Genomic DNA, 16,939 nt, shown 5'->3' with positions numbered 1-16,939 from the left:
TTCCATTACACCCCTATTTCCATTCCCTTTCTCAAATCACCTTCTTCCATTAACCAGGAGAAAGATTGGGGGAGGGTAAGAGAGAAAGAGAAGCCGGCCGGTCGGTCGTCGGTGAGGTAGACGAGGAAGAAGGCGAAGTATATTATTAACTTTCTTACAATAAAGAAAATTAAAATCCAAATAATAAATATTAAAAAACGAAAAATGTAAAATGACCATTCTCTCAAGCCATCAGATTGCTTTATTTGTAAATGAAGGCTTCTCATGCATTTGATCTGAATTCACGGGTAAAGGTCTCACCAAACCCAGATAGTTCTTAAACGGGCTATAAAATCTCATTATATTAAAAAATAATCTCATCAAATATTTGATATGAAAATCCTATAAAATAGGAATATACTAAAAATTAATATCCTATTTTATTTTAAAAAAAGATATTATTTATAATTAAGAAACAATTTTATAATAAAGAAAATAAACGGGTAATGGGTATCACCAAACCCAAATAGCTTTTAAACCGGATATAACATATCATTTTTTTTGTGAAACCATTTCATCATCAAACCTCAAGTATATTAATTATTAATTTTCTTACAATAAATAAAATTAAAATCCAAATATACATATATAAATATTAAAAAAGAATAATGTAAAACAATCCCCGTAATACGGGGGATAACATGTAGTTTTTCTTAATAATAGTTAATTAGTTATAGATACAAGTCAAGGCGTGAATGGCGAGAAGATAGGGTCCGACCACGTGAAATATAAACGTACATAATACAACATTATGAGCATGACAATGCCACCATCATGTTTTTCACACGATTTCACACTTTATTACTATACTGTCAACTTTAATCTAGAAGTTTATCATCAACTGTTATAAACATATTATATCATTATTATATTATCACATGCTTAAATTCTGACACTTCAAATATTTAAAATGATCAAATTTTATCTAATGCGTTTGGAACAATGTAAATGAGTTAAAACTATTAGGATTCTCATGCCCAATTCTCCAAGAATCTTGTCAGTATCGGTTTAATTGGTTACGGTACTGACTATTGCACTCACGCGCTATAGCCACTGAAAGATAAAATCCATAAAACAAAGTCTTGCCCAAAAAGATATTACTATATGTTATAAATCAATCAAAAACCACATGAATTTTGATGCCGGTTTCACCGATATTGGTATGAGGTTGGGAAACTCACACCCCTGCAACATATTCATAAGTACATATAATTATACAAAATTACTCAAACTTTGAACTTTTATAACTATTCAGAAAGGAATCTATTTTATCACTGTTTAGAAAGGATATTAACATATGTTTTAAATCGATAAAAATCATAAAAATGAAAATATGTATAGGTTCCTATATTGATATATATGAAGTTGGGAAGCTCTCACACCCGTAACGTATTCATAAGTATAATTATATAGCTTAGTACCATTTAACTACAAGTCTACAAGAACTTAGTAAAGTTTTACTATTATCTGTTAAGTCAAGAAATCAAGACACCCTTTCTTATTCTCAAAGTTTATGTCTCTTCTAGAATTCAATACCTGCATAGATGCTATCAAACATCTGTCCTTATATAAGAACGGTAAAATACTAACATCTATCTTAATATGCTAACATTAAGAAGTTTTAGAGCCTTAACAAGATTTCTTAATATTCTAAGCATATACTACTTTTTAAGAAAATATAATCTACTTTTACTAATACTACACCGATGTCCACCATAAGGCTAGAAACCTCAACTTTCAAATAAGAAATATCTTATAACACGTCAATATGTCGTCCAGTCAAATGCTCTTTTGTGCACATGCACACGATACTACATATTTCCAGGAAAAAAGTACCGTGAATGCTAAAAAGTAACGTTTTCAAGATTGGAATGGTGCTTAATTGGTTACACCACTAGTTCACTTCTCGAACTTAAAAATTAGCAACGCCACAAGTAATAATTACAAAAATATTTATACAATATATACAACGTAAATAGTACTTTCTATGACATTTATAACTTTTTTAACCCTAATAAACCGAAGGTCGCTCGCGTTTTCAGTTTCGAGGGTACTCCGCCCTTCGGCTAATGAGTCTACCACTATTAGCTCGCTTGGTTTACTTACGAAATAAAAGTTATTATTTTTAGCGTGAACCTATATTATTGTAACCATTATTCCTAACGCAATTCAAATAGTTAAATAAAAATGCGAAGATTGAAAGAGAAGAGCAAAAATTTCAAGAATTTACACTATTTTTTTCATTTTATTATTTTCACTCATGAATATTTACATCTATTTCTTCTTCATAATTTAGAAGATTCAGGTATTCATCATAGAGCTTCTCAAACATTAAACTTTCTTCTTCCTTCGTCATAACTAGATCACAACCGTCCATTAAAAAACCATCATCTTGTTGACCGTTGATTGTGCTTACACCTTCCGGTTTCACCTCAAAGAAAGTCTTCCCGACCTTAGCACAGCACGGTGCTCTTCCCATTTCAGGCACTGTTGATTATGGCAAATGCGACTACTTCGTGGCCTTTTAAACGCCTTTCTCAGCATTTTATTTGCACGTTTTTATTTCCAGGTTTGATTAGTAATCAAAAGAGACATAATATAGTTATTTTGGGGCAATGTAAACAGTATTTTCTTTTTTTATACGTAGGATACCAATATTTTAGTCATAGGTCGTTGTCACATGTAGTCACGTGTTCCGTGTATTGTATGTATATTTGTATCTATACTTCAAGAGACATAACGTTTACGCATGTAAAATAATATTAAGGTTTTTTTTTAAATAGATACATAAACAATTACATAACATACCGGGCGGTGGAATAGAGATGAAGGGGCCCACAGCTTTGTATGGTTAGTCAAAAACTTCCAATTTTTAAAATAATATGAACTCAAATATTGGCATGATTGAATGAACTTGTGAATGATTTGATTTATGGATTATTAAAGTAATAAAGTTAACAGTTGTTTTGTTATTGTTATAACCACAACGCTTAAGAAATGATTTTCAGCAATTAAATATGTAAACAAGGTTTTACGTCCGTGTGTTGTGACATGCGGGCTTTTTTTTTTTTTTATGTAAACAAATGTATAACTTATTCTAATTATTCGATCTTTCAGAAGATATTACCACGTGTCAATATAGTGAATGGTTGTGTTAACACGGTCTAAGGTTAATCCGAAACCCCATTGTTAAAGCCGAATATGCTAATATAAACATTTAATGGTAACTTTAATAAGCAAGGATCAAAGGGCAAAAAAAAAGATCATCTTATTGAAGTATTTTTTGAAAAGTAATGTACTTGAGCTGCTGTTGCTTTGTCTTTGTTGATGTGTATTTATTTGTTTGATTATTCGTGATTGGTGACGGAGATGAATGAGAGAGTGGAGAGCATATGAGTCAAAGCATTTGTGTGGCTAAGAAATGAATTTTTTTGATGAATAGTGAGAATTTAGATACCTAAAAAAAACGTTTTTTTTTAAATATATATGTAATTCTTGAAGTCGTATTGATGGTGACTTTTTTGAAAAGATAGTGTAAATTGAGTCGTGATAAAAAAAAATGAATTTGTTTATGTTACTAGTTAGAATGTAATTGAGTGAGTGGTATTGAATGTGATTTCAAATGTTGTTTAAAAAAATGTAAGTGACTGTTTTCAAAATAAGAACACACGTTTATAACAATAGTTGTTCTATTATACGTAACTAGTTGTTCTATTATACGTAACTAGGTGTTCCCCACGCGAGTTGCGCGAGAAATTCCATCAAAGGCTCGAACATCCAAATGCGAATATAAAAGCATATCACGATGGTCATTCCTCCGACGTAGAACCTTAAGACATCCTAAGCTACTTCGTAGAAGCTGTAGACCTCCTTAAATATTTTTTACATTACAATCAAGTAATTAGAGAATGATCTCTTAGTTTACAATATTAAGTTACATGGTAATCATAAATTTTAAGTCACAAATCAATTTGTTTTATTTTGTTGCAAGCTTTATTAAAATAATAGAAGTTGATTGGATCGTTTAATCTTTTTCTATAACATTAACCCACAAAAAGATTATGTAGAACTAAGTTGTTGGTTCACCACTGCCTAGCCACCCCTCATCTCTTTCGTCTATTCTCAATTTAGCATAGAAGAGAAGCCACTGTCCCCATCACCGAAAAGTACTTATGGTATTAATTAGCATCGTTTAGGCGAGTTGGTTAAGCGGCAGCATATATAGAGTCGAGAGCCGTTGCATAGATGACCAGGAAGGAAGGATGTGGTTCGATAGACGACGGCCATATCACCCCGTTGGCGGGGATTTGTGAGGTGTCACAGGAGATGGTGGTAGAGTCGCCGTAGATGATGCTAGTAAGTTGGCTGGAGGTGATGGTGAGGCCACCAGTTTGCAAAGATCATAAAAACGATGGCATGAAGGCAGACAAAAACTCAAGGGCTATAATCATATCTCATAAACTCAAAAGGACTAAACAATCACATTTCATAAACTCAAGGACTAAATAATCACATCTCATAAGGCTAAGCAATTCAGTTTAATTACTTTCATATATATATGGTATACTAATGCAGCTTGTTTTTTAGATATACTAAATCATTCCATGTTATGTTATCATGTTAAACAAAACGCAAAATTTAATATAATACCGAGTATTTAGTATAAACATCTGGAAAACTAGTATATAATGTCACAATATATATCTACATACATGTTAATAACTTAATAAAGTATAAATCCAATAAAGAGGAATAATATAAATTAAATGTAGTCAAAATATAAGTTGTACAAAAATAGTTTATAATCAGAGAAGGTAATAGCTATTTAGGGTATACGTTCAAAAAATAAAAAAAAATGGGGAGAAAAGTTCATATTTTGATTCCTTTTAAACACATGTAGTTGTAGCTAGAACAAGAAATAATATTTACGTATAGTTCTTTAAACGTGTGAAACGGCCCAATGAACTAACCGCAACCGGCCCAAACTACCGTGCATTGAGCCATTGACCGATCCAAGCAACATATGCATGAACCAAAAAAGCACTTTTGTAGAGGACTAAAACAATCCGGCATATGGCATACGACACTACAAAAGTGCACTGCAACAATCCGGCATATGGCATACGGCACGGTTCATGATGCTTTGGACGAGTATCTTCAAATGTTCGAAAGAAATGTACGCGATAGTGTTTACAGGTTTACCAAAAATATTATTAAGTTATATAGCAAGAAATATTTATGTAGCCCTACTTGGAGCGATATTCAAAAATTATATGAATGGCATGAAACAAAACATGGATTTCCCGAATGCTTGGTAATATTGATTGTTTGCATTGGGAGTGGGCGAATCGCCCCAATGCTTGGCGCAGGTCAGTACATGCGAGGTGATCATGCACACTCAATATATCCTTACAATCAGTTGCTTCACAAATTTTATGGATTTTGCATGCCTTCTTTGGTGTTGCCGGTTCAAATAATGATTTAATGGTCCTCTATTAGTCGGGGTTTTACAATAATATATACGATGTTGGTTTCAAGTTTTCAAGTTTCAGGAATCGAATACAAGCACAGCTATTATCTTGGTGACAGAATATATCTGTCATGGTCCATGTTTGTGAAATCCTTCACATGCCCACAAGATGATAAACAAAAGAAATTTAAGGGGGCTCAAGAGGCGACAAGAAACGATATTGAAAGATGTTTTGGTGTCATAAAAAGAAAGTGGCACGCAGAGGCCAGCCCGACACGAGCATGGGCGCCAAAAAAAATTAGGCGGATGATGTATGCAATATGCTTTTTTATAACATGATTATTGAAGACAAGGGACGCGTGATTTGCGAGTACAACGAGGATGAAGACGACGTCCAATATCAACCGGTAGACGAAACACATAGAGAGTATAACCGATTCAAACTTGATCGAACATACATGATCTCTACCGCCCCCATCTGACTCTGAAAACTAGATATTTTTAGTTATTTTTTTAGTTTTAGTTTATTTCATAATTGTATTTCCAATGTTTATGTTTTAGTTTAATTATTAACTAGTATTTCGACCCCCCGCGTTGCGGGGGTTGCGAAACCATAGCCAAATACAAAAAAGAATGACATCTTATCAAACATATTTTATCGAACAGATGTGTACACCAAGAAAAAGTATCTAAAACGTTCATTCTAACACTTATCAATGTAATTGATAGACAACCAAAAACTCTAGTTTAGGAATCCACACACCATAAAAATAAGAGAATTAAAACAATCAGAGCTTTAATCCACTCTACTTCCACAAATGGAATTAAAAAAGAAAAAATCAATGAACACCATAAACCTTACAAAGAACCCATCTTCTAAAGGTTAAGTACCAATTCTCAAAATGTGAAAGCCATTTGCTCAGATCAATTGTATGCTTATGCTTATTTGATTGTACACACTCAGTGACGTAGCTAGGAATTTTCTCTTATGAGTTTGAAATTTTCTCTTATATATATAGGTTAAGGTTATACTTAGCACATATGGGTAAGGTTAAAATGAAAACCCACTTGAGTTGTGAAAACCAACGAAAACCCCATGTAACATCGTTTTTTTTTTTTTGTTACATGTAATATATGTTGTAACATTTAATACAAAACATCAAAACTTAAAAAAAAATGTTTTACTAATTTTTATATATGTTTTCAGGAGAGAGAGAAAAAATTATATTTATATTTACATTTTTTATTCATTTTAATTGTGGACCGCAAGATTTAAACATTAATTAAAAACATGTGGTTGAGAATGGGTTTATAGAGTTTTCACAACTTAAGTGGGTTTTCATTTTATACTTAGCATATATATATATATATATATATATAATATGAGTAATTATAGAAGTTTTATAACCTCAATAAGATTTCTTAATATTCTAAGAAAATGCACGATACCAAATATTTTAAAGTACCGAAAATGTTAAAAATTAACGTTTTAAAATCAGAAGGGTGATTGATCAGGTAACGTTAAATTTAAACAAGTTAAATAGCGTTTTTATGTCGTCATATCTTTTCTAACCCTAGTAAACCGAATGACACTCGACTTTTAAGTTTTTGCTTGAGGATACTCAGCCCTTTTGCTAAGTACTAATTTTTTCAGATATACTCATCTTCTTTATTTAGATGTGTCAAAAATTGGGTTCCAATATGTAGAAACATAGATATTACATCAATATAGCATGTAGGCGGGCAACAAACTGCGCCACCACCCCTTTAAGTACTAATTAAAGAACGAAAAAGATGTGTAATAAAAAGTATACTCATTGCGTCTTTATATTGTTAGGGTACTGCTAAAAATAGCTAACAAGTGAATCTATTATTTTAACTCTTTAGTTAAGGTTTTCTGATTATTGAGAACTGTATTCCTTTAACCCTAACCAACGAGATGAATCAGAAAGACAATCGATTAAAGGACCATGTCAACAACAAGATCATGATTTGATTTAATTTTATCTTTTATTATGCAAATCGACCTGAAATAAACCAAAAAAAATCTATATTTAGATAATAGACAACCAAGTACCAAAAATTTCAACACATGGAAAAAAAACTATAGTTCGCCATTAACAGCCGACTTGATTTTCTTTTGTTCACAGTGGTAATTGCTGGTTTAACCAAGAAATACTATGAAAAGTGAACCATACCTTTTGCGTAATTTTAACCAGGGGTTGTGTTTCATACACTAATTGCGTGTAAAATGTAGTTTATACAACTAAAATGTTCATTTACAAGGTATTTACTTTTATCTTTTTCATCGCTAGTGTATGAAAACCAGATCGATAGAAATTATAAAAGTTACCAAATTTAACATGAGCCTGTTTTATTGGTCTAACTCCATGATTTTTTAAGATAATCTTATTCCAAAAGTAATTTAGCTAACATAATAGGTAATAAAAATATGTAGATCAAAAGAAAACCATTAAAAAAATTCAACGATTTATACTTTTTTATGAATCATTTTATTTTAACTCATGAATATTCTCATCTAGCTCTTCAAAATTTAGTAGATTCAGGTATTCATCATGGAGCTTTTCGAACGTCAAGCTTTCTTCCTTTTTCGGCATAACTAACTCGCAACTATCCATTAAAACACCATCGTCTTGTTGATCGTCGATTGTGTTTACGCCTTCAAAGAAAATCTTCCCGTCTAACAAAAAGTCAAAGTCAAAATCTGCAAAGTCAGCTGTACAACTCGACGATGCACCACTCCCCATTCCATCCTCCACACCATCATTCTTGCTCATTAATAAAGACTTCTGATCGTCCAATATTTTCTTTTTCTTTGAATTTTTGTTTTTCGATTTTTCTGAGCCACGGTTGCTCGTGTTTTCAGTTTTTTTCCGAAGGTGAGCGTTCCAGTAGTTCTTGATCTCATTGTCTGTTCGTCCAGGTAGATGGGTGGCAATGAGGGACCAACGGCTGCCGTGAATAGAATGCAGCTGGATAATGACTTCATTCTCCTCGGAGGTGAAGTTACCTCTCTTGACACCTGGCCGGAGATAGTTCACCCATCTCAATCTGCAGCTTTTTCCGCATCTAAGCAACCCTAAGTTCATAAAAGCATTAAGTAGTTAGTTACATGATTCCTGTTTTTCAAGCTCGATTCGAGTCTTGAATCCACAAAAGTAGTAAGTAACAAGGTGAGCTGAGCTTGAGCTCTTCTACGCTCTAGTTACTTGTTATTTATTAATTATTTTACTAATAGTTATACCTTTTTATATATATAATAAGAATTATTATAAAAATCTATATTGTTAATATATTAAATAAAAACTAGCTACATAATAACATGTTCGTGAGCCGGCTCGAGCACGAAAAATGAAACACCGGGTCCAGGCTTGTTCATTAAATAAGCAAGCTTCTTTTTTATGTTAGAGCTCATTTAATGAGTCAATGCAGAGTAGCTCACGAGAGGATTGGCTCGGTGTAGTTTTTTACACCCCTAGAAACACCATGATCAAGCAAGCTTATATTCAATATGTAATTATTTGGATGATTAATGTACCAGCTTTTGAAGGCAATGTTCGCCATAGACCTTCACCGTGAGCTTGAATGTAATCGATGAGGAGTTCATCTTCTTCGGAGGACCACGCACCTCGGTGCAAACCGACCTTAGCACAGCACGGTGCTTTTCCCATTTCCGGCGTCCGTGGTGGCAAGCGGCGAGATGAGGGACGACACTTTATTAGCTGTGACAAATGCGAGTATTTGGGGGCTATTTAAACACCTTTTAGAATATTCTATCTGCACGTTTTTTTCCATATTAGTAATTAAAATATAATATTAATGTGATTTTTTTTGGGTCATTGTAAACAGTATTATTTTTTGTTTTACGTAGTAGGATATCAATATTTTAGTAATAGGTCATGTAATTTTTAAAATAATATTATAGAATTATTTTCTTTAGCTAAATTGACATAGGGGGTTGAATTGAGATTTGTTAAAAATAGTAGGCTTAAAGAAAATGGTTTCTAGGTCTTTGACTATGAAGCAAATGTAATTTAAGTGTTTAGCCATCTAAGATGGTTAGATTGGATTCATCTTTCTTAGTTGCAATCCATGTAATCGATGCGATGACTGAATCAGCCATCTAAGATAACTGGATCCAGCTTCATTCTCTTACACACACTTCTAACCCGCATGAGAATTTTAGTGGGGTGAGGGAAAAATCTTGGTTAGAATAATGTTCAAAAGGTGTCAGTGCTCTCACAAGTTCACAATGGGTTTCCCATATTATGTGAGTGTTCTCTATTTTTTTAGGGTGTGGTTGGAGTGGTTACCAATGGAAAAGAGAAAAAAATGTTACTGTTTATAGTTAAATTTGGAGAAAACATTATTCATTCTCTATGGTTTTTTAATATTTTTTGAAAGTTGCTGTGAGTGCAGGGGAGAGAAAATACAATGATAGCGGTGCAAAAAAGTATTATTTAATTGAAAATGAGTGAGAAAATATAGTGATTTTTAGAGTAATTTTAGATTTTGAGATGGAGAACTTATCGGAAATGCTCTTATATTACGTCAGCCTGCATGCCTTCAAATTATATTGTCATCTAGGGCTGTTCACGAGCCGAGCCAGGGTGGTTTCGAGCTAGGGCTCGAAATTAAATGGGGCAACTTAGTTAGGCTCTAGCTTGATTTTGAAATTAAACAAGCTTAAGATCGAGCCAACGAGCCGAGCCATGACTCGAGCCGAGCTAGTGGCGATTTTGGCTCGGTTACAAAAATTATCCAAATCAGCTCAGGATGTTACAAATCAACTTTTTATATCTAGTTTCATTCAAGCTTTTTTCGAGCGAGCCACGAGCCTCGAGCTTTTTGAACAGCCCTATTGTCATCTTCAAAATGGTAAACCCTGTGAGTTTGCCATGATTGGAATGTGAGTTCAATCCAGCTATCTTAGATTGCTGGTCTCATCTTGTGCTGCCACGTGGCAGAATTGTGTGTAAGGGAATAGAGTAGGGTCCAGTCATTTCAGATGATTGATCCAGTCACCACAAAGTTATACGTCGTCGCTTAAATGGATTGTCACTACGAAAGATGAATCCAATCTAGCCATCTAAGATGGCTGGACATCTAAATTACATTTACTTCATTATCAGAGACCCAGAAATCAGTTTCTTTGTATTAAACCTACTATTTTTTTTAAATAAATCGTTGAATAGAGCTATCACAACCAATGTTTTAAAAACCGGTTTTTAATCCGTACCGGAATCGGTTAAAAAATGGTACAACCAATTGAACCTCCTGGTTCAACCGGTTGAATAAATTACCTTGTAATTTCATATAATGCAACTTCAACTCCAAAAATAACCTAAAAGCATATGATTCCATAATAAAGATAATCCAAATGTTAATCCATAATGAAAAGAATAATAAAAAAGCACTCAATTTTCCAAAAATAACGTTAAAGTTTACACATTTCAATGTTATTCGCTATGTTAAGAGTAATTTTGAAAAAATATGTGCGCAAATATCAATAAGCTCTTGGGCTTAAAACCGGTTTGCCGGTAGAAACGATATTTTAGGAAAAAAAAACTGTGTATCGGCCAAAAATATCAGACTCAAAATACTGACGTGCTGTACGAAATCCAGTTTAACCGGCTGATACGTACCGGATTTTAAAACATTGGTCACAACTTTAAGTTTTAAAATAATATAAAAACCCATATATGGCATGCTTTAATGAACCTGTGGATGATTTGATTTATTTAAATTACTATCAAAGTTGACAATTTTGTCATTATAAATTTATCAGCAATTAAACATGTAAATACACATGGTCGTATTTTATTTTATTTTTTTTAATGGCTAACGAATCCTTTAAATGAGTTAGAGGCTAAATTCTCTATATCGGAATACACTCGTCTTTCGATCCGGAAAAAACCCTCACCCTAAGGCCAACGCCCGTAAACACTCGCCCGAAGGCACGACAGTGTGGTGAGATAAACCTGTTTAGTTAAAGATCCAACTAGTGAAAACCAACTAATCTTCTGGTCTTCCGTCATTATCATGGTGCCTCTAAAACTAAATGTTATAGGTAGTCATATTGATGGTGACTTTTCTGAAAGATAGTGTGAATTGTGTCACGGAAAAAAATGGATCTACCATGTGTTATAATGTCCTACTGATGAAAATGCATGTGAGCGTTTTTAAAATATGAAAATGCATGTTTATGCCAAAGCCATAGAATGTTAATTGTTAAACTAACAACAAACTCTAATATAATACTGAGTACTTAATATCCACTTCAGGAAAACTAGTAAATAATATCACAATATCTATCATGTTAATAACTAATATATGAATATAAATGCAATAGAGAATAATAATAATTAAATTTATTCAAAGACCTTGGATAAAAAACAATCTCCCTAAAAATATTGTTTGGAGAGATTGATGTAATTTTAATTTGTAATTTTCAGCTTTAATGTTTTGTTTGGGTTCAGTTCCTTGCTAGTTTGGTTCTAATGAAATTTTTGTTCCAAAATACAGGTATTCAAAATATAATTTTTACAAAAGAGTTCATAACTAGAGAAGGTATCGCTATTTACCGTATACCACCAATGGTAAAAAAAATAAGGGGTTTCAGGTTGAGTCAGGAGGTTTTTCTCACCTACAACAGGTTCTCTTGAGAATAGAAGTAGACGATCGATTGGGGGGACCTGTTTGTGATTTAAATGTCGTTCCAAAAACAAAGAAAAAACTATTTAGCTAAAGAAATCGGGGTGAAACAACAGGTAACTTAAAACTATATTTAAATTACTTTATTGTTGGATCACTCATTTTAACAATAATGTTTTTATCAAAAATTTCTACATATTACAGTTTGGTGGGTTCGTCTAATGCGAGGAGCTGTATTGTTTGCACTTACATATGAGAAGGTAAGCTCTGTAGAAAAGTCAATAAACTTTAAAGAACCCGTATTCTCACATGGACAACTATGCGTCGCGTTATCAAGAGTTATAAGAAGACATGAACTAAAGATTTTGCATCTTGATAAAAATAATGTATATTGACTAATACAACCACAAATGTAGTATAAAAATAAATTTTTTACTTATTTGTAAAATATTTGTGTAATGTTCGTTTTGTAATTCCTGTAATTTTAATATAAGTTGTAATTGTATTAACAATATATGATAATTGTGTTGTTTATTGTATTTTGCTTAATGTTTAAAGTTTAAAATTTTCATTAATTCTCCGTATAGTATACGGGCCTCAAACCATTATTTACATAATTGCATATATTTCTTTGAACGTTTGAAAATGGCCCAATGAACTGGCCGGCCCAAATTACCGTGCATTAAATGATCTACTACCAAAAGAATATTCCTAATTCCTAAATGGACTATATTATTTCACTTGGTTATAACTCCCGTATTACATGGGATTAGATACCAAACATTTTGAAATTAATAAAATTTTATAATGGATAAATACATTTATATTTAACAATGTGTTCACACTAGTACTTTACTTTTTTTTTTTTGAAAAGCACTAGTACCTTACTAAATGACTGAAAATTAACAAACATAACACAACACTTTACATCATATTAATAAAGTTGAGTGTGATCTACTCTTTAAATTGTTTTGGCCTCTACAAACTCATTGAGATTGACTGCTGCTCTGATTTATGTCGTAGACTTTTTTTCTTCTTCTTCTTCTTCTCAGTAAAAGGATAGTGCCTCGACAAATTTTACAAGCCTGAAAAAAGTGTACAAATAATCGCAGTAAACGGTGACCTGACTGTCCAAAGAGCTTGCCAAACCGATATAATAAAAATTGTAAAACCTTAACCAAACTTGCCGTCGTAGACTTTTTTATTCTTTTTTTTTTTTGTAAAATGGTAGTGCCTCAACAAATTCTACAAACCTAAAAAAAGAGTACAAATAATTGCACTAAATGATGACCTGACTGTCCAAAAAGCTTGCCAGACAGAGAAATCAAAAAAATATTAGAACTTAACCAAACTTGCATATAGGGTTAGTGAGTGTGTATATATATATATATGGTTAGTTTCATTTGAGAACTCAAAAAAAGTTCAGAACTTTTAGGACTCTTAAAAACCAAATATTTTTTTAACTTTTTTTATATATTAAAATTATCTGAGACTTGTTTTATCATATTTATAAAAAAAAAAATTGATCACATATTTAAATCACAAGTTACACATGTGTAAAATTTATGTGGTAAAAATTTACATATGTGTAAAAAAACAATTTTCATAATTGTAATCGTAAATATAGATGTCAAAACTGATAAAACTACACTTAAATAACATCAACATACAAAAATGTTTATAAAAAAACGTTAGTTATTAAGAGTTCGTTCAAGTTCTTAAATTATTTAAGAGTTCTTAAATGATACTAATCATATATATATATATATATATATATATAGGGTAAGGTTAAAATGAAAACTCATTTGAGTTGTGAAAACCCGCGAAAACCATATGTAACATCGTTTTTTTTTTTTGTTACATGTAATATATATTGTAACATTTAATACAAAACGTCGAAACATCAAAAAAAAAATGTTTTGCTATTTTTTAACAGTTTTTTACTTATTTTTATATATGTTTTCAGGAGAGAGAAAAAGTTATATTTATATTTACATTTTTTATTCACTTTAATTATAGACCACAAGATTTAAACATTAATTAAAAACATGTGGTTGAGAATGAGTTTCTAGAGTTTTAACAACTCAAGTGGGTTTTCATTTTATACATAGCCTATATATATATATATATATATATAATTAGCAACCTAAGGTTGCATAGAGAGTTGTAACTTAGGCTTAAGTGATTGTACATACTTTTAGTTTTTTTTTTTTACAATTTAAGCTCAACACTTTTGCACCTTCAACTTTGGTCCTATACTTTTCATCTTTTAAAAATTATTCGTTTTACATTTTGGTCAAAATTTTGCGAGTTAAAATGCCGCAATGTGGGTGTATGGTTCAACGTTTTTACACATAGTTTTCCCGTTTAACGGCTTTGCTGCAACCCGCGGGTCCTAGATTAATTTATTTATTTTTTTCTATGTTTTAAGTGTTTTGCGTGCTTGGTGAACTGTTTTTACGTCTACTTTTCGTTCGTTTTAATTTAACTTAGTTTTTGTTTTCTATGATTAGTTTCGTTTATTTATTTCTTTTTTATATGAGCATTTCCAATGTTGGTGGTCAATGGCGGTGGTGTGACATTGATGATACTTGGCACAATTTACGCCCCTGCCACAACACGAGGGTTTTTATAATGGTTCACAAAAGTTACGCGCCACGGAAGAGGGGATGTTAAGCGGTAGTGACGGTGATGGCGATTTCATGTTTTCAAGTGAATGAATGAAATGAATATGTAAACAACGGTTTTACATCCGCCGTTGCAACGCGCGGCGACTCGGGTGTCTATTCTAGTTTGGTACAAATATTAGGTCACGCGTACCTCAATATTTCGTGATGTGCCTATAATTCGCTCATTTCACGTGTTATGAACGAGTGTTCTTCGCCCATCAGGAACATGACTGCCAAGTGGAAGAGTGTAGTATTAGTGACATGCCACAGACAAAATACAAAGAATTCTATACTTCAATTATAGAAATTTAGCTAAGGAAACAGCATGATAGAAATTCATAAAATGTTCAAAAAAACCTCCTCTAACTCTACCAACTGTTGTACCTGGACCATACTACTATTCGTTCATTCATAGCTTTCAAGGACCTTTACATTATTAATACATCAAAACATGAATCTAAACACCACTCAAAATTGCTTTTTATTGTATTAAAAAAACCATATGCATTTGTGAATAACTTATACTTATAAATGCAACAGACGCACAACAAAAAAAATATATAGATACAAAACAAAAGATAAAGTAACCAATGCAGCAAGGTCAACCGCTAAGCATTTCCTTCTACTTTCTAGATATTCTATGTGCTTTATAATACAGTGAAAAATAAGGAAAGAAGGTGACGAATATCCACGAAATAGTTATATATATCCGACAAAATTCATATTCTAAATAGTGCCTTTCCCCTACGAACTAATACAACCCTGAAGAATGTGCCATTGCTGCCATCATCATGGCATCACCTGTAGCAGCAGTATTCCTTAACGCTCGTGAGTTTAAAAATGTAATGTTATATATCTTTAATTATATCAACTCTGAAGAACTTTAACCCCACCTAACCCCTCGACTTTGTGTTTATAAATATATACAAAAAAGTCACTTTGTATGACTTATATTTTCATATGTTTAAATTGTTAAGATATACAATTTAACAAAAAAAAAAAAGAGAGGAAAAGAAAAATAATCCAATATATGACACTAAATTCCTGATTGAATTGTGGCGAGAAAATAGCCCAAAAAAAGAATCAACACATAGAGACTACATACATGTATTCATTTTGAATTTGTAGTTCCCTTGTCTATAACTATTAATAATCCAATATGCAATGTTGTAAATCATCACATGCCTATTGTAGAAGGGGTATTTACATATTTCCCATTCCTAAACTTTGAAATTACATATTTCCCCAAATCATGCTTAAAAAGCATTGTATATTTTACATTAAAAACTTGTATTTTTGGGAAATATGTAATTTCAAAGGTTTAGGAATGAGAAATATGTAAAAATCCGGGCATTTACATATTTCCTCTTCCCAAACTTTGAAATTACATATTTCCCTAAACCATGCTTAAAAAGTATTGTATATTTTGCATTAAAAACTTGTATTTTTAATGCAAAATGTATAATGCCCTTTAAGCATACTATAAAAATTGTACAACTAATCAGCATCAAAATAATCGGAATAAATACTAGCAACTACTTTTCAGCATACTATAAAAATTGTACACATTTAACAAAAAAGACAACCAACTACTGAATTAGAGTAACAAAATAAACCAATCCCATTAACTTGAGTTAATTGTTATATATGCCACATCAACCAATCAAGAGTGAAATTCTTGGTTACATACAAAACAGAGAAATGAACGCCAAGAACAAAAATGAACACCAATAACATGGGTTGACAATGTTTAATACATGTACTTGGCTCATTGCCCCAATGGTTGGTGCAGTAAGGTTCAACTTTGTCATTAGATTTCATCATTCTAATTATAGTTTGTTCCTACAAATCAATAAACGTAGTTTGTTAATACTAATTATAAAAATAATGTCGTTTAGTTACCCGAATTTGTGATTGAAGTGGTTATATATAAACTGGAATGGAAACACACCTATAAGACTTCATTTATACACATTTCTTACCAAAATCTTACTTAGTCCCTTTTCCTATCGAATGCTAGCCTGCCAAAACAAAACAAACAGATAATCATCATTCTAGTATTTATAATGTCGGGTACAGTTTTTGA

General features: G+C 32.0%; 1 protein-coding gene across 1 annotated transcript; it reads right to left on the bottom strand.

Annotated features, from left to right (window-relative positions):
• Nucleotides 1-2,293: 2,293 nt before the first annotated feature.
• On the bottom strand, nt 2,294-9,201 carry LOC143554789 (uncharacterized). The gene is made up of 3 exons (XM_077044476.1): nt 9,069-9,201; nt 8,135-8,609; nt 2,294-2,510 (listed from the first exon to the last, which is right to left on the bottom strand). Exons 1-3 carry the CDS (start codon nt 9,199-9,201, stop codon nt 2,294-2,296), a joined length of 825 nt encoding a protein of 274 aa, XP_076900591.1.
• Nucleotides 9,202-16,939: the final 7,738 nt, after the last annotated feature.

The sequence above is a fragment of the Bidens hawaiensis genome, unplaced genomic scaffold (genome assembly GCF_021521415.1).
Source record: "Bidens hawaiensis isolate Kalapana, Puna unplaced genomic scaffold, B.hawaiensis_p1.1 tig00017854_1, whole genome shotgun sequence".
In the NCBI taxonomy this organism is placed as follows: domain Eukaryota; kingdom Viridiplantae; phylum Streptophyta; class Magnoliopsida; order Asterales; family Asteraceae; genus Bidens; species Bidens hawaiensis.
This window is presented reverse-complemented; position numbering and strand designations above follow the sequence as displayed.